This window comes from Stenella coeruleoalba (genome assembly GCF_951394435.1).
Source record: "Stenella coeruleoalba genome assembly, chromosome: 5".
Taxonomy (NCBI): domain Eukaryota; kingdom Metazoa; phylum Chordata; class Mammalia; order Artiodactyla; family Delphinidae; genus Stenella; species Stenella coeruleoalba.
Genome location: NC_137150.1, coordinates 30653734 through 30672612, shown reverse-complemented (window position 1 = coordinate 30672612; position 18879 = coordinate 30653734). Strand labels below are relative to the sequence as shown.

Here is an 18879-nt window from a genome sequence, read left to right as displayed (position 1 = left end):
ACTACATAATGATCAAGGGATCAATCCAAGAAGAAGATATGACAATTGTAAATATATATGAAGCCAGCATAAGAACACCACAATACATAAGGCAAATGCTAACAGTCATAAAAGGGGAAATCGACAGTAACACAGTCATAGTAGGGGACTTTAACACCGCACTTTCAGCAATGAACAGATCATCCAAAATGAAAATAAATAAGGAAACACAAGCTTTAAATGATACATTAAACAAGATGGACTTAATTGATATTTATAGGACATTCCATCCAAAAACAACAGAATACACATTTTTCTCAAGTGCTCATTGAGCATTCTCCAGGATAGATCATATCTTGGGTCACAAAACTAGCCTTGGCAAATTTAAGAAAATTGAAATCATATCAAGTATCTTTTCCGACCACAACGCTATGAGACTAGATATCAATTACAGGAAAAGATCTGTAAAAGATACAAACACATGGAGGCTAAGCAATACACTACTTAATAACGAAGTGATCACTGAAGAAAACAAGGAGGAAATCAAAAAATACGTGGAAACAAATGACAGTGGAGAGACGATGACCCAGAACCTTGGGATGCAGCAAAAGCAGTTCTAAGAGGGAAGTTTATAGCAACACAATCCTACCTTAAGAAACAAAAAACATCTCAAATAAACAACCTAACCTTGCACCTAAAGCCATTAGAGAAAGAATAACAAAAATAACCCCATGGTTAGCAGAAGGAAAGAAATCATAAAGATCAGATGAGAAATAAATGAAAAAGAAATGAAGGAAACGATAGCAAAGATCAGTAAAACTAAAAGCTGATTCTTTGAGAAGATAAACAAAATTGATAAACCATTAGCCAGACTCCTCAAGAAAAAAAGGGAGAAGACTCAAATCAATAGAATTAGAAATGAAAAAAGAGAAGTAACAACTGACACTGCAGAAATACAAAAGATCATGAGAGATTACTACAAACAACACTATGCCAATAAAATGGACAACCTGGAAGAAATGGACAAATTCTTAGAAATGCACAACCTGCGTAGACTGAACCAGGAAGAAATAGAAAATATGAACAGGCCTATCACAAGCACTGAAATTGAAACTGTGATTAAAAATCTTCCAACAAACAAAAGCCCAGGACCAGATGGCTTCACAGGCGAATTCTATCAAACATTTAGAGAAGAGCTAACACCTATCCTTCTCAAACTCTTCCAAAATATAGCAGAGGGAGGAACACTCCCAAACTCATTCTACGAGGCCACCATCACCCTGATACCAAAACCAGACAAAGATGTCACAAAGAAAGAAAACTACAGGCCAATATCACTGATGAACATAGATGCAAAAATCCTCAACAAAATACTAGCAAACAGAATCCAACAGCACATTAAAAGGATCATACACAATGATCAAGTGGGGTTTATTCCAGGAATGCAAGGATTCTTCAATATATGCAAATTAATCAACGTGATACACCATATTAACAAATTTAAGGAGAAAAACCATATGATCATCTCAATAGTAGCAGAGAAAGCTTTTGACAAAATTCAACACCCATTTATGATAAAAACTCTGCAGAAAGTAGCCATAGAGGGAACTTTCCTCAACATAATAAAGGCCATATATGACAAACCCAGAGCCAACATTGTCCTCAGTGGTGAAAAGCAGAAACCATTCCTATTAAGATTAGGAAGAAGACAAGGTTGCCCACTCTCACCACTTTTATTCAACATAGTTTTGGAAGTTTTAGCCACAGCAATCAGACAAGAAAAAGAAATAAAAGGAATCCAAATCGGAAAAGAAGAAGTAAAGCTGTTACTGTTTGCAGATGACATGATACTCTACATAGAGAATCCTAAAGATGCTACCAGAAAATTATTAGAGCTAATCAGTGAATTTGGTAAAGTAGCAGGATACAATATTAATGCACAGAAATCTCTGGCATTCTTATACACTAGTGATGAAAAATTCGAAAGTGAAATTAAGAAAACACTCGCATTTACCATTGCAACAAAAAGAATAAAATATGTAGGAATAAACCTACCTAAGGTGACAAAAGAGCTGTATGCAGAAAATTATAAGACACTGATGAAAGAAATTATAGATGATACAAATAGATGGAGAGATATACCATGTTCTTGGATTGGAAGAATCAACATTGTGAAAATGACTCTACTACCCAAAGCAATCTACAGGTTCAATGCAATCCCTATCAAACTACCAATGGCATTTTTCACAGAAGTAGAATAAAAAATTTCACAATTTGTATGGAAACACAAAAGACCCTGAATAGCCAAAGCAATCTTGAGAACGAAAAATGGAGCTGGAGGAATCAGGCTCCCTGACTTCAGACTATACTACAAAGCTACAGTAATCAAAACAGTATGGTCCTGGCACAAAAACAGAAATATAGATCAATGGAACAGGATAGAAAGTCCAGGGATAAACCGATGCACACATCGTCACCTTATCTTTGATAAAGGAGGCAGGAATATACAGTGAAGAAAAGATAGCCTCTTCAATAAGTGGTGCTGGGAAAACTGGGCAGGTACATGTAAAAGTATGAAATTAGAACAGTCCCTAATACCATACACAAAAATAAACTCAAAATGGATTAGAGACCTAAATGTAAGGCCAGACACTATCAAACTCTTAGAAGAGAACATAGGCAGAACACTCTATGACATAAATCACAGCAAGATCCTTTTTGACCCACCTCCTAGAGAATTGGAAATAAAAACGGGAATAAACAAATGGGACCCAATGAAACTTCAAAGCTTTTGCACAGCAAAGGAAACCATAAACAAGACCTAAAGACAACCCTCAGAATGGGAGAAAATATTTGCAAACGAAGCAACTGACAAAGGATTAATCTCCAAAATTTACAAGCAGCTCATGCAGCTCAATAACAAGAAAACAAACAACCCAATCCAAAAATGGGCAGAAGACCTAAATAGACATTTCTCCAAAGAAGATATACAGATTGCCAACAAACACGTGAATGAGTGCTCAACATCATTAAATCATTAGAGAAATGCAAATCAAAACTACAATGAGATATCATCTCACACCGGTCAGAATGGCCATCATCAAAAAATCTAGAAACAGTAAATGCTGGAGAGGATGTGGATAAAAGGGAACACTTTTGCACTGTTGGTGGGAATGTAAATTGAATCAGCCACTATGGAGAACAGTATGGAGGTTCCTTAAAAAACTAAAAATAGAACTACCATATGACCCTGCAATCCCACTATTGGGCATATACCCTGAGAAAACCATAATTCAAAAAGAGTCATGTACCAAAATATTCATTGCAGCTCTATTTACAATAGCCAGGACATGGAAGCAACCTCAGTGTCCATCAACAGATGAATGGATAAAGAAGATGAGGCACATATATACAATGGAATATTACTCAGCCATAAAAAGAAATGCAATTGAGTTATTTGTAGTGAGGTGGATGGACCTATAGAGTGTGTCATACAGGGTGAAGTAAATCAGAAAGAGAACAACAAATACCGTTGCTAACACATAAATTTGGAATCTAAGGAAAAAAAAAGTTCATGAAGAACCTAGGGGTAAGATGGGAATAAAGACACAGACCTACTAGAGAATGGACTTGAGGATATGGGGAGGGGGAAGGGTAAGCTGCGACAAAGTGACATCGACCCATATACACTACCAAACGTAAAATGGATAGCCAGTGGGAAGTAGCCGCGTAGCTTACGTAAATCAGCTAGGTGGTTTGTGACTAGCTAGTGGGGGTGTGATAGGGAGTGTGGGAGGGAGGGAGACGCAAGAGGGAAGTGATATGGGAACATATGTATATGTATAACTGATTCACTTTGTTATAAAGCAGAAACTAGCACACCATTGTAAAGCAATTATACTCCAATAAAGATGTTAAAAAAAAAGAAAAAAAAGTGGTGTTACAAACCAAAAAACAATAATACTGGCTTTTTATATTTCCCCATGTAGTTATCTTTACTGGAGATTTTTACTTCATCATACAGTTCTGTGATACTATCTACTACCTTTTTATTTCAACATGATGGGCTCCCTTTACCATTTCTTGTAGGGCAGGCCTAGTGGTAACGAACTCCTCAGCTTTTGTTTGTCTAGGAATGTCTTTATTTGTCCCTCATTTTTGAAGGACAGTTTGCCAAGTGTAGAGTTGTTGGTTGAGTTTTATTCTTTCAGCATCTTGTTTTTTAATTTTTTAATTGAAGTATACTTGCTGTATAATATTATATGTTACAGGTATACAGTATAATGATTCAGAATTTTTAAAGGTTATACTCTATTTATAGTTATTATAAAATATTGGCTATATTCCCCATGTTATACATATATCTTTGTATCTTATTTTATGCCTAGTAGTTTGTGTCCTTTACTCCCCTACCCCTATATGGCCCCTCCCCCGCCTTATTGCTCCTCACCGGTAACCTGTAGTTTGTTCTCTATGTCTGTGAGTCCACTTCTTTTTTGTTATATACACTAGTTTGTGGTATTTTTTAAATTCCATATATAAGTAATACCATACAGTATTTGTCTTTCTCTGACTTACAGTAAGTCCCTTACATATGAATCTTCAATTTGTGAACTTTCAAAGATGCAAACGTGTGTTCGCCTGTCTAATCACGTAAGTTAGTTCACGTGCGTGGCGTACATTGTCACGTGCTTGCATTCTCTACAAGTGGTTGTGCTTTTGTGTACTTTACTGTACGGTACGGTATAGAGTACAGTAGTACAGTATCTTTATTTCAAGCCCAGTATGTCCGGAAGTGAGCATAAAAGCAGTGGTGTTGTAGTGGGTACTGCTAAGAAGTGCCAAGCGATAACAGTGGAAAGAAAAATGAAAATAATTGAGAGAGTGGAGCAAGGCAAAAAGATGGTAGACATCACTCATTCTTATAACATGAATTGTTCAACCATCGGCACAATTCTAAAGAACAAGGACAGGATCATGAAACATGAAGTCTGCTGTGCTGATGATGTCAACAATCCTATCGAAGAAGCGTGGAAAAGTGATGGAGGAGATGAGAAACTCAGTGTGTGGATGCAGGATCAGCACCAGTGTCGAGTCCTGTTCAGCTTAATGCTGATTCAAGAGAAAGCTAAAAGCCTTTATGAAGACTTGACGAAGAAACACGGTGAAGAATCAGAGGGTGCATCTTTTAATGCCAGCCATGGCTGGTTTCATTGCTTCAAGACTAGAGCCAACCTTCACAATATGGTAGCTGCCCAGGAATTTCCTGAAATGCTTCAGGAAATTATTGATGAAGGCATGTATTCACCCAAGCAGGTTTTTAATGTGGATGAGACAGGATTGTACTGGAAGAGGATGCCAGACCGAAGTTACATCAGTAAGGAGGAAAAGTTGATGCCAGCCTACAAAGCAGCAAAGGATAAGCTAACTCTGCTGTTTGATGGCAATGCTTCCAGTGATATGAAGCTGAAGCCTCTCTTAGTTTATCATTTAGAGAATCCAGGAGCCCTTAAAAGCATAGCCAGAGGCTCGCTTCCTGTTGTGTGGAAGAGTAACCCCAAAGCCTGGTTACACAGGCCATTTTCCAGGACTGGTTTTTCCACCACTTTATCCCGGACGTGGAGAAATATTGTTTGGAGAAGGGTGTCCCATTCAACATTCTTTTGCTGCTCGACAGTGCTTTGGGCCATCCCCCATTCATAGACAACTTTCATTCCAATGTCCTGTAGTGCATCTGCCACCGAATACTATGTCACTCATCCAACCTATGGACCAGGGGTTATAGCGACTTTCAAGAAATATTATTTATGTCACACTTTTCATCAGGCAGTAAAGGCGAGTGACGAATCAGGAACAAACTTGCGACAGTTTTGGAAAGACTATAACATCTACAGGCCATAAAAAACATTGACTTTGCTTGGCATGAGGTTACGGCCATCACTGTGAATGGGGTTTGGAAGAACGTTTGTCCGCAGTTTGTTCACAATTTTCATGGATTTGAGAAGGTGGATGAGGAGTCTAAAGAGGTCTTCAGCAACTTGGTGACCCTCAGCGAGAAGCTGGAGCTAGATCTGCAAGAGGATGACTTCACTGACTTCTTGCTATGCAACATGGGAGCTTACTAATGAAGACCTGATGGAATTGGAGGCCCAGAGAAATGATGAAGAGAGACAAGAAGAACAAGTAACTGAAGAACCTAAGAGATTCACGAGGTAGGAAATGGCAAGGGGATATTCTTTATTTGAGGAGGCACTGTTAGTTTTTGAGGCACAGGACCCAAACGTAGAATGGTACACAAAGGTTGCAGCAGCCGTGCAGAATGCAATCCAGTGCTACTGTGTCATCTATCACGAGAAAAAAAGAGCTACTACCCAGACATCACTGGATCGTTTTTTCAAGAAGGTAGATAGAATTGAATCCAGCGAGGAACCAGAACCTGTGCCATCAATGTCAGACGTGAGTGAAATTGCAGCTTGCCCTCCGTCTCCTATTGCTGACGATCCTTCAGCTCTACCATCTCCCACCTCCTCTCCCTCCTCCAGTCAGCAACTCTTCTTGCCTGTTCACTCGATGCCAGCCCCTGTATGCCAGCTGTTGTACTGTACTACTGTGCTTTTCAAGGTACTGTACCGTAAGATTAAAGATGTTTTCTTTAGTTTTTGTGTTTGTTGTTTTTTATGTATTATTTGTGTGAAAAGTATTATAAACCTATTACCACAATTACTATATAGCTCTTAGTGTTAGTTGGGTACCTAGGCTAACTTTTCTGGACTTAACGAACAAATTGGACTTACGACCGCACTTGAACGGAACTCGTCTGTATGTAGGGGACTTACTGTATTTCAGTTAGCATAATGCCTTCCAAGTCCATCCATATTGCTGCAAATGGCGAAATTTTGTTCTTATGTCTGAGTGGTATTCCATTGTATATATACACCACTTCTGTATCCGTTCATCTGTTGATGGACACTTAGGTTGCTTACATATCTTGGCAATTATAAATAATGCTGCTATGAACATTGGGGTGCATGTATTTTTTCAAATTAATGTTTTTGGGTGTTTTGAATATATTCCTAGGAGTGGAATTACTGTGGCAGAAGAACTGAATAGACATTTTTCCAAAGAGGAAATGCATATAACCAATAGGCACATGAAAAGATGTTCAATCTTGCTAATCATCAGGGAAATGCAAATCAAAACCACAATGAGATATCACATCACACCTGTCAGAATGACTATCATCAAAAAGAACACAAATAACAAATGTTGGCAAGGATGTGGAGAAAAGGGAACCCTGTACACTGTTGGTGGGAATGTAGATTGGTGCAGCCACTCTTCAAAATGGTGTGGAGGTTTCTCAAAACACTAAAAATAGAACTACCATAAAAAATAGAACTTTCAGCACTTTAAATATGTATCCCATTTGGTAATCTTATTGAAGATTCTTTTTTAAAAAAAATTTTTATTTATTTATTTATTTATTTTTGGCTGTGTTGGGTCTTTGTTGCTGCACGCGGGCTTTTTCTAGTTGCGGTGAGCGGGGGCTACTCTTCTTTGTGGTGCATGGGCTTCTCATTGCAGAGGCTTCCCTCATTGTGGAGCACGGGCTCTAGGCTCACGGGCTTCAGTAGTTGCAGCACGCAGGCTCAGTAGTTGTGGCTCACGGGCTCTAGAGCACAGGCTCAGTAGTTGTGGCACACGAGCTTAGTTGCTCTGTGGCATGTGGGATCTTCCCGGGTCAGGGATCGAACCCGTGTCCCCTGCATTGGCAGGCGGATTCTCAACCACTGCGCCACCGGGGAAGCCCTGAAGATTCTTTGTGTATGATGAGTCACTTCTCTCTTGCTACTTTCAAGATTCTGTCTTTGTCTTTCAATAATTTGACTATAATGTGTCTCGGTATGGGTGTGCATGAGTTTATCCTACTTAGAGTTTCTTGAATTTGTAGCTTCACATCTTGTGCCAAAATTGAGAAGTTTTTGGACATTCTTTCTTCAAATAATCTCTCTGCCCCTTTCTCTGTCTCTCTTCCTCTGGTACTGCCATGCGGTGTATGTCAGTTCTCTTGATGATATTCCATAGGTCCCTTAGTCTCTATTCACTTCATTTTTTCTTTTCTTTCTGTTCCTCAGACTGGATTGTTTAAGTTTTCTTATCTTCAAGTTTCCTTATCCTTCTTGTCTACTCAGGTCTGTTGTTGAACCCCTGTAGTGAACTTTTCATTTCAGTTATTGTACTTTTCAGCCATGGAATTTCTGTTTGGTTCCTCTTTATAATTTCTCTTTATTGATATTCTCATTTTGTTCATACTTTTTTTTTCCTGAGTTTTTTAGTTCTTCATGTTTTCCTTTACTTCCTTGAGCATATTTAAGACAGTTGATTTAAAATCTTTGTTTAGTAAGTTTATTGTCTGGGCTTCTGTGGGGTGGATTCTTTTAATTTATTTTGCTCATTTGAATGGCTGTACATTCCTGTTGCTTTGTATGCTTTGCTATTTGTTGGAAACTGAACATTTGAACATTATAATGCGATAACTCTGAAAATCATATTCTCCCCTTTTTCCAGAGTTTGAGGTTTTTTTGATTGTTCAGTGCTGTAGTAGTCCATTTTTCTAGTGACTTTTCCCAACTGTTTTTGCAGAGGCTATATTCCTTGTTGTTTTCCTAAGCTTGTGTCCAGCTATTGTTTTAACAGAGATTACCTTGAACACCAGGTGCCAAAACAGACAAATAAGAAAACATCTCTCCTAGTCTTTGCAAATTGGCTTTGTACTGAGGCTGTCCTTCAACATGTAGCCAGACTTAAACTGAGTTTAGGTATCAGCCCAAGGTTAAAGCCTAAGGTCTTCTCAGGTCTTTTGTAATGTTATGTTTTCCTTTTAATTCATCTCAAGGTATTTTCTTTTTTAAAATTTTTTTATTGAAGTATAGTTGATTTACAATGTTGTGTTAATTTCTGCTGTACAGCAAAGTGACTCAGTTATACACATATATATTCTTTTTCATCTTCTTTTCCATTCTGGTTTATCACAGGATATTGAATATATTGTTAGTTCCCTGTGCTGTATGGCAGGACCTTGTTGTTTATGCATTCTCTATATAATAGTTTGTGAATCCCAAACTCCCAATCCTCCCCCACCCACGCTTGGCAACCACAAGTGTGTTTTCTATATCTGTGAGTCTGTTTCTGTTTTGTAGACAAGTTCATTTGTGTCATATTTTAGATTCCACATGTAAGTGATATCATATGGTATTTGTCTTTCTCTGCCTGACTTAATTCACTTAGTATGATCATCTCTGGGTCCATCCATGTTGCTGCACATGGCATTATTTCATTCTTTTTAGTGACTGAATAATATTCCATTATATATATACCACATCATCTTTATCCATTCATCTGTCGATGGACATTTAGGTTGTTTCCATGTCTTGACTATTGTACATAGTGCTTCTGTGAACATAGGGGTGCATGCATCTTTTTGAATTATAGTTTTGTCTGGGTATATGCCCAGGAGTAGGATTGCTGCGTCATATGGCAACCACCTGTGTAGCAGGATTCCCTTTTCTCCAAACCCTCTCCAGCATTTATTACTTGTAGACTTTTTAATGATGGCCATTCTGACTCATGTGAGGTGGTGCCTCATTATAGTTTTGATTTGCATTTCTCTAATAATTAGCAATGATGAGCATCTATTCATGTGCCTATTGGCCATCTGTATGTCTTCTTTGGAGAAATGTCTATTTAGGTCTTCTGCCCATTTTTCAATTGGGTTTTTTTTGTTGTTGTTGTTAGTGAATTGTAGCTCTTTGTATGTTTTGGAAATTAAGCCCTTGTTGGTTGCATCATTCGCAGATATTTTCTCCCAGTCTGTAGGTTGTCTTTTCATTTTGTTTATGGTTCCTTTGCTGTGTGAAAGCTTATAAGCTTGATTAGGTCCCATTTTTTATTTTTGCTTTTGTTTCTGTTGCCCTGGGAGACTGACCTAAGAAAACATTGGTACAATTTATGTCAGAGAATGTTTTGCCTATGTTCTCTTCTTGGACATTTATGGTGTCTTGTCGTATATTTATGTCTTTAAGCCATTTTGAGTTTATTTTTATGTATGGTGTGAGGGTGTGTTCTAACTTCATTGATTTATATGTGGCTGTACAACTTTCTTAACGCCACTTGCTGAAGGACTGTCTTTTCCCATTGTATATTCTTGCCTTCTTTGTCGAAGATTAATTGTCCCTAGGTATGTGGGTTTGTTTCTGGGCTCTCTATTCCGTTCCACTGATCCGTTCAAAGTATTTTCTAATTTCCCTTCTCAGGTCTTTTCTGAACATGCATCTGGCTCTAGGCACGTCTGCGTCTTTCTGAAGTCCCTTGTATACACAGGTGATCTTGAATGCCCTAATTCCCCCCCCAAACCCCCTCTCTCCCTCTTTTATTCCTCCCAGGCCTTAGGAAATGTCAACCGTAATCTTTCACCCCAGATGTCTATAGGTGGTTCTTTTGCCTTACAGTGAGCAATGCCTGCCACTTTTCTGGCCTGAGTGAGTTCTGAGTTAGGTGAAGTGATGAAAGGCTTGCATCCATCTTTCAGGTAGCCCCCAGACAAGGCAGAACAGACCTACATGGTGATTTGTGCCTCAGGTCTTCTTTGCTTCTTCTAGAACCAGGGAAGAGTGTGGGGCACGTGTAATTCAAAACGCCACAGAGCTTTCCTACAGTTTCTAAGTTGCTTTTTTCCTGATTCAGCTTTTACTTAGTTGTACATTTTGCCTGTTCCAGAGTTTTGACAAAGTTGGTTCTGACAGTTTCTGCATGTGTTTTGATGTTTCTGTTTGCAGACAGGAGCTTGGAGCTGCCTATTCCACCATTTTGTTGTCTAGAAATAGTGTTTAAATTTAGGAATTTACACATACTGAAAATGCATTTTGTTCCTACAGTAAGTTCTCGGCTGTTCACGTATCTCTTTAGTTCCTCCTCTTTGCTGTGTCTGTCCCTGGTGTGGACTTCACATGATCTTCTGTGTCTGCTCAGAGATACTTCTTGTCCCGTGACTATGTCTGCAGGTTCTGGCGCCCTCCAGTACAGGTGCACTTTGACAAGCTCACTTGTTAAGAAACTGCTTGGCTCATTGTGGAAACTTTATCTACAAATACTTAGAATGTCTATCCCAGGAGCCTGCCCTAGCCCTGGCTGGAGTCTGAATACCTGGTTCCATTGTGGTTCCTCAGCTTCCCTTCTTCTTGACTCAGTAATTCTTTGTGATGTTTATGGGGTGTCAAAAAAGGCAGCTTTAGAGGCTCACAGAGGAGGCCTCTTTTCTGGTTCTCATTTCTTTTTCTTTTTTATTGAAGTATAGTTGATTTACAGTGTTGTGTTAATTTCTGCTGTACAGCAAAGTGACTCAGTTATACGTATATGTATTCTTTTCCATTATGGTTTATCACAGGATACTGAATACAGTTCCCTGTATTCAGGGAACTGTATTCAGTATCCTGTGATAAACCATAATGGAAAAGAATACATATACGTATATATTCCCTGTGCTGTACCCTAGGACCTTGTTGTTTATCCAGCCTGTATATACTAGCTTGCACCTGCTAATCCCAAACTCCCGATCCTTCCCTCACCCACTCCTCCTCCCCCTTGACACTGGTTCTCATTTCTTCCTTGTAGGAATTAGCCAGGGCTCATTGGGCTCTCTGGGTGCCAGGTGCTCTGTCAGGCCTGGACTAGGGCCTAAGATGATGAGGCCATCATCTGAGTAGACCTGGGGCCCACTCTTGGCAGCTCAGGGCCACAGGTTTTCCATTTCTGACTGTGTTCATTTCCCCAACGATTTTATCTTGTTTTGGTTGTCATTGCTTGTATTTTTCTTCATTTTGATTTTTATTCTGGCCTCTTTGTACTTCTTGTGGTTTCTTAATTTAGAATTGTCTTCATCCCAGGACTCATCACTCACATTCTTTATTTCAAGTCATTAACATAGATTTTTCTTCTATTGAGTTACAATTGAGGCACAGTAAATTACATGTTCATTGGGATGGGTTTTGGCAGTTAATACAACTTTGTATTCACCATTCAAAATAAGATATGGAACATTTCTATCATCTCAGAAAATGCATTAGGCAAGAGGGAAGTTTTGCCTATTGCTATTATTTTTTGAGTTGTCTTTTTATTATTGATTTGTAGGGTTCTTTATATATTCTGGATGTGAATCCTTTGCCAGATATGTGTATTTTAAATATTTTTTTCCTGGTCTGTGACTTGTTTATTCATTTAATTAATGGTGTCTTTTGATTCACATTATTTTAAAAACTTGGTAAAGTCCCATTTATCAGTGTTTTTACTTCTGATTAGAACTTTTTGTGTCCTGTCCAGGAAATCTTTGCCTACTACAAAGTTTCAAAGATGGTCCACATCATCTTCTAGGAGCTTTGTAGTTGTGGGTTATGTTAAGATCTACAATCCATTTTGGGCTAACTTTTGTGTATAGAGTATAGAGTGAAACAGGAGTCTACTTCCGTTTTTTTCCATACAGATATTTAATTGTTCCATCACCATTAGTTAACAAGACTTACTTTCCACACTGAATTGTTTTGGTGCCTGGTCTAAAATCAGTTGTGTGGGCCTGTTTCTTCACGATCTATCCTGTTTCATTGCTGTTTTTGCCTACCTCTATGCCTCTGCCATACTGTCTTGATTACTGTAGCTTTGTAGTTCTTGGTGGTTCTCACCAGGGACAGTTTCAATATCCTGGGAACATGTGGCAGTATTGGAAACACTTTTGGTTGTCACAGTGGGGATGAGGGTTGGAGGGGTGTGCTACTGGCATCTAGTGGGTGCAGGCCAGAGATGCTGCTCTACATCCTACGTGCAGAGGTCAAACACCCACAGCAAAGAATTATCCTGTCCAAATTGTTGATAATACCAAGACGGAGAAACCCTGCTTTTGTGAGTCTTCAAGTCAGTTAGTATAAGTCTTCCTATACTGATATTTTAAAAAAGAAAATACCGTTTTGACCATTCTGTCTCTTTTGTATTAACCATGTGAATCTTAGAATCTGCTTATCAGAAATTCCTATGATTTTGATAGGAATTGCTTGAAAAATACAGATTTCTCCACTATACTTGCTATTAAACTTTAAATCTAAAATAATTAAAATAGTATAAGTAATTAAAATTAAATACAATTAGGAACTTAGCCTCTCACTTTTACTAGTCATGTTTCAAGTATTCGGTAGCCACATGTGGCTAGTGGCTACTATGTCGACAAATAGCAGAGCCAGAGAACATTTTCATCATCATAGAAAGCTCTTTCAGGCAGCACTGGTATAGATCAGTTTGGGGATTGATTTATTCTTCTAATCCATGAGTATATAAGTTTTTTTGTAGATATTCTTTATCAGCTAATGGAAGTTCAATTGTACTCCTAGTTTACTGCTAGTTTTTAATTGTGAATGTTGGATTTTCTCAGATGTTTATATCTACTGAAGTGACCATATGGTTGTTCTCCTTTAATAATTTCATTGCTTTTCACACATTAAATCAAGTCCGAATTCCTGGATATAACTGCACTTGGTCATGATGCACCAGTGTTTTTATTTAATGCTGGAATTGATTTGGTAATATCTTAGGACTGTTTGTATCTATGTTCATGAGGGATTTTGGTCTGCATTTTCTTGTAATGTCCTTTTCTTGTTTTGGTATTTAATGCTGGCTTCATAAAATACTTTGCAAAGTGTGGTAGGAGAGGGTTTACTAGTAACTGAGCTCTCATTCTGTGCCCTTTCACAGATACCATCTCCTGTAATCCTTACAGCTGTGGTAGGAGGGGGATAACACCCCTGCCTTTCAGGTGGCAAATCTCAGGCTCAGAAAGTGAAGTAATTAACCTGACACGTGGCTATAGCTGGTGAAGCCAGTACAGGGACTCTCTAAGACCAGCCCCTGGATGTCACCTCCCACGACTGGCTGCAGGGGCGAGGCAGGCTGTGCATCAGGTGGCAGCAAGCAGCCCTTCAGGTTACGAGGCTGAGACTGGCTGCCTGCCCTGGGCTTTGCTGCCGGTCCCTCAGGGGCGGCGCCACTCCTTGGCCCTCTGACCAGTGCCAGGTGGGTTCTCCTGTCTTCCCAGTTTTTCCTGGAGTGTGAGGATCCCCTTAGCCGTTTTCTGAGGAGGTAACTTTGGTGCCTCCTTAGTAACCAGCTCTGCATGGTTGCTGGGGGCACATTCCCAGTGTGGGTGGGACTGGGAATTGCCCAGAAGCTCAGCCTGGATGATCTTTTTCTAGGATGCTTGGACATTAATTCATCCGTGAAAGGGGCTCGTTTTGTCCGATTCTGTGACGCGTTCAATATTCCACTCATCACGTTTGTGGATGTCCCTGGCTTTCTCCCCGGTGAGTCATTGACAGAGGTGGGGGCCAGGAGAGGCGGTTTTGCCCAGCGAGGCACCCACTTTATTTGGAGATCTTGCAAAATTCCCTCAGGATTTGTGACGTCTCCATATTCTGGGTGTCTGGATGGTGCGGCTGTGTGAGGGGTGGCCCTTTGGGGAGGGGGAAGACCTCCCAGCTGAGAGCAGAGGCCAACCTCCTGAGGATTCTGTGGGTATCCAGTAACTCTTCCTCGTGACCCAGGCACTGCGCAGGAGTACGGAGGCATCATCCGGCACGGCGCCAAGCTTCTCTACGCGTTTGCCGAGGCAACTGTGCCCAAAGTGACAGTCATCACCAGGAAGGTGAGGAACTCACGCTGGAGGCTGTGAGCTCACTCACTCCCACGGCAGGGCCGTGGCTGGAAGTCTGGCCGAGAGGTTCAGCAGTGCTGGAGGGAGACTACGCTTCTCTCCCCTTAAAAAGCTCTGGAGGACAGCACAGCAGACATGCCCTGCAGGGGTGTCCCTGGTCATCTGGGAACTGAAAGCAGCAGTGGAAAAAAGCAGCCGGGAAAGACCGTGACCATGAACTGTGAAAGGCCTGTGGGCTGCGCCCTTGTGCTCCGGCTCCCTGGCCTCACAGACACTGGGCCTTTAGCAGCCCAGGAGGGCTCTTCTTGCTTTCTGTCCTCATTTTGCTTGGCTTCCTGGGGTCTTGCAGGGATGTGACATGGGTGACTCAGGCACTAACATTCAGCATTTGGGTCTGTTCTAGGCCTATGGTGGCGCTTACGATGTCATGAGCTCCAAGCACCTTTGTGGTGACACCAACTATGCCTGGCCCACAGCAGAGATTGCAGTCATGGGAGCAAAGGTGAGGCCCCCCTGGCTTTCCCTTCTGCGTCTGGGAAATGTTGGAGAGGGGCCAGGGCTCCAGGGAGTTGGGGTCTAGGCCCTGGCAAGCCTGCCTCCTGCCCTCACTTCAGGCGTGTGCCGCCGTCTCCGTGCCTGGGTGGGAGGAGCCTAGAGTGGGTTTTGAGACGTCAGTAAAGGGGAGAGGGCTGAGTCAGCTGAGCTGGCCTTCGGAGGACTGGACGTTTCCCCCGGCCCCAAGCTGCTGACTTAGGGCAGGTGCTTCCTGTTGCCGAGCCTGCTCCCCACTCCTTTTCTGCTTCAGAACAGCTGTTGTGGCTAAACCAGGTAACTCCCATGCCCCCGCCTCTCCAAGCTGACTTTCAAGGGTTCTGACGTGAAGGCTCATCTTTCAGTCCTCATTTTTCTACATTTGCATTTCAGTCTTTCCACCTCTGGCCATTGAATTGTGTGCTCAGGGCTCAGAATCATGAAAAAGGGAAACAGCAGTCTGCGTCCCTCAATGAGGGAACTGTGGATTTAACAGTGGAAACTGGGCCAAATATCTTGGCCTCAGAGAAGGATAAATGCAGTTGGAGAGAGCAGGACAGAATCTGGGGAGGCAAACACCTGGCTTAGCCTGGGCTGCTCGTCATTGGGGCCACAGCTGAGCATCCATCCCAGCTCCCGGAGTCACGGAGGTCAACTCCAGGCACCTGGACCTGGCACTCGTCTCTGGTACACTTTGATTTACCAGGACACTGGCAACCATGCCCATGATGATGAGCTGAGGGAGGCCTGCCCAGGTCTCCAGGGGCCTCCAGGGGCGTTCACTAACTCCTCTCGTGACAGGGCGCTGTGGAGATCATCTTCAAAGGGCACGAGAATGTGGAGGCTGCTCAGGCAGAGTACATCGAGAAGTTTGCCAACCCTTTTCCTGCAGCCGTGAGAGGTAGGGCCTGTGGTGGGGAGGGCAGCTTCGTTCGTTTGTTGGGTCACTTGCTTCTTATTTCACTCCAGAAAGTCTGCCTTTGTCCTTCCAGTTTAATCTGGAGACCAGTGAGGGCTGGTTTGTCCCTGAGCAGTCATCACTTAAAGATGCTGCTTTGTCACCAGAATCAAAACAACATTGCTGAAATGGCTGAATCTCTTAGCGTTGTTCCAGTCACCCTAGTGCTGTGAAAAATCTACCCAAAACAAAGTGACTTAAAACCACCACCTTTTGTTTTGTTTTGTTTTCCCTCATAGTTCTGAGGGTCAGCGGTTTGGTCTGGGCTGAGCTGGGTGGCTCTTCTGCTGGCTGGGCCTGGGATCAGTCATGCAGCTGTGTCATCTGGCGGTCTGACTGGGGCTAGTCCACGATGGCCTCACTCACATGGCTGGTGCTGGCTGTCAGACTCTCTCTCCACGTGGTTTCTTATTCTTAGGGAGGCTAGTCCACACTGCTTTACATTGTGTCCTGAGGGCAAGAGGGAGAGTGGGGTAGCTGCAAGGTGCCTTGAGGCCTAGGTTTGGAAGTTGCAGTGTTACTTTTGCCACATTCTGTTGGCCAAGGCAAGTTACAAGGCCAGGTGAAGAAATACAATCTATTTCCTGATGGGAGGAGTGGCATAGTAACATTGCAGAGGGGTTTATGTACAGGATGGGAGGAATTGTTGTAGTGATTTTAAAAAAAGAAAAGTGCACTTTCTTAATTGGATTCCCTGTTGAATTCATCTTGGTAGGGAGAGGGTCACATTTTCCTTTTCTTGCCGAGTGTTCCTAGGCCAGAAGTTTGGGACCTGCCAGAGGAACAGGGGGCTCCTGGGATCAGGGGAAGGTTCACAGGACCCAGCTCCTCTTGTGTCAGGTTGGGCCCTGCTCACACTGTTGGCCGCAGAAGATAGTGCCCTGGCTGAGCACCATGTGGTGTTGGGTGGGTGGCAGCATCTGGGGCTGCAGATGATTTGCTTCCTTTTCTGTGCTTCCCCAGGGTTTGTGGATGACATCATCCAGCCTTCCTCTACACGTGCCCGAATCTGCTGTGACCTGGATGTCTTGGCCAGCAAGAAGGTACAGCGCCCATGGAGGAAACATGCAAATATTCCATTGTAAATGTACCAAGGGTAATTACTACCTGGCCATTTGCACCCATCTCTGCCTTTTTCAGTCATGAAACCTGGGAATCTAAATACCAGTAATAACTTGGCTAAGTTTATTAAATTCTAGAAAGATTTCATTTGTGCCTTCCTATAAAATTGTTTTATTAAAAATCCCAGCAGTTTTTGAGCATAAATCTTATTTTTTTGTGGTAAAAATCTGAAAAATCAAGAAAACTAAAGAAAACACTATAGTATTCACTTAGCGCTGACCCTTATTTAACACCTCTGTGTATTGCTTTCCTTTCTTTTCCCAAGAATTAATTTTTTTTCTCTAAAGGTGACATAATAAGCTTTTAGGGTGAAGTACTTGTCTGCTTAGGCTTTTGGTTTTCTTACTTTTAAATAATATAACAGTTAAATGATATGTCCTATTCTTTCAATTCCTTCAGGAATTGTTGAGGATTAAAGAAGATGTTTGTAATTGTGTGTGTGTGTGTGTGTGTCTACCAGAATAGATGCTCAGTAAGGCATACACCCTATATTAATTTCTTACCCTATATTAACTTCTTTCCAGAAACGTGTTCTCACATTTTAAAAAACTTATTTTGGAAAATTTCTAACCTGTGGAAATGTTGCAAGAGGTGTATACCCTTCACCTAGATTACCCAGTTCTTAACATTTTCTACATTTGCTTCATCTTTTATATAAATATATAATTACTATTTTTACTGACCTATTTGAAAGTTGCAGAATCATGACCTTTTGTCCCCCCAAATGTCAATGCTTATTTCATATGAAACAAGGCTCATTGTCTTACATAGTCTTTAATGACACTGACATTGTTGAAGCATGTTCGCCAATTATTTTGTAGAATGTCCCTCAATTTGGGTTTGTCTGATTGTTTACAGACATTTAGATCCAGGTAGGAGTAATACACAGGAGTGTTCTTTCCTTGTATTACATTAGGAAACACGTTAGGTTTTTCCATTATTGATGAAATTGAGTCTGATAGGCATTCTTTAAGCCTGTCAGCACACTTTCATGCACTACTTTTTAGTATCCATTATGATTCTTGCTTCAATCAGCTGTTCTATGTTGGTGGTAAAATACTGTATTTCTAACCCTATCATTATATCCACAAGGAAAGAAGAAAGAGCTTTCTCTTCTTTAAGTTTTTAGTATCAATTTAGATGCATAAATTATTTTTTCATTTTTAAACATTTTTTCCTGAAATAATATATTTTTCTTACTATGCTATCACCCTATCAAATTTTCAAACGCACATTATACTAGTTTATTGAGAATCATATATTATTATTCATAACTGAAATCTGGGCTTAGTACACAGTAGGTGTTTCATAAATGTTTTAGTGAATGAATATATTCAGTCATTCAATCAAGAAAAAACAGAGACTGATGAGTTCTTTAAAAATTTGTTACTTATTTTGATGCTCAGAATTTCGTGATACAGCCAGAGGGGCGCTCTTTCAAGCTGGTTCCTCAGTCCTTTTGATATGTCACAATAATTTTTTGTGCACTTCCTTATTTTTTGACACAGGGTAATGTACCAGGTTCATCTTATATTTTCCTCACCCA

The 18879-nt window shown here is 40.9% G+C and overlaps 1 protein-coding gene across 2 annotated transcripts in view; it reads left to right on the top strand.

The window, feature by feature from the left end:
• The window catches only part of PCCB (propionyl-CoA carboxylase subunit beta), a 90696-nt gene extending 73237 nt beyond the window's left edge, over positions 1–17459 (top strand). For both annotated transcript variants that reach the window (XM_079922193.1, XM_079922194.1), the window contains exons 11-15: positions 14265–14372; positions 14613–14713; positions 15126–15224; positions 16055–16154; positions 17175–17459. In XM_079922193.1, coding sequence (XP_079778319.1) covers positions 14265–14372; positions 14613–14713; positions 15126–15224; positions 16055–16154; positions 17175–17296 — 530 coding nt within the window. In that variant the 3' untranslated portion in view covers positions 17297–17459. The remainder of the gene's footprint in view (positions 1–14264; positions 14373–14612; positions 14714–15125; positions 15225–16054; positions 16155–17174) is intronic.
• Positions 17460–18879: the final 1420 nt, after the last annotated feature.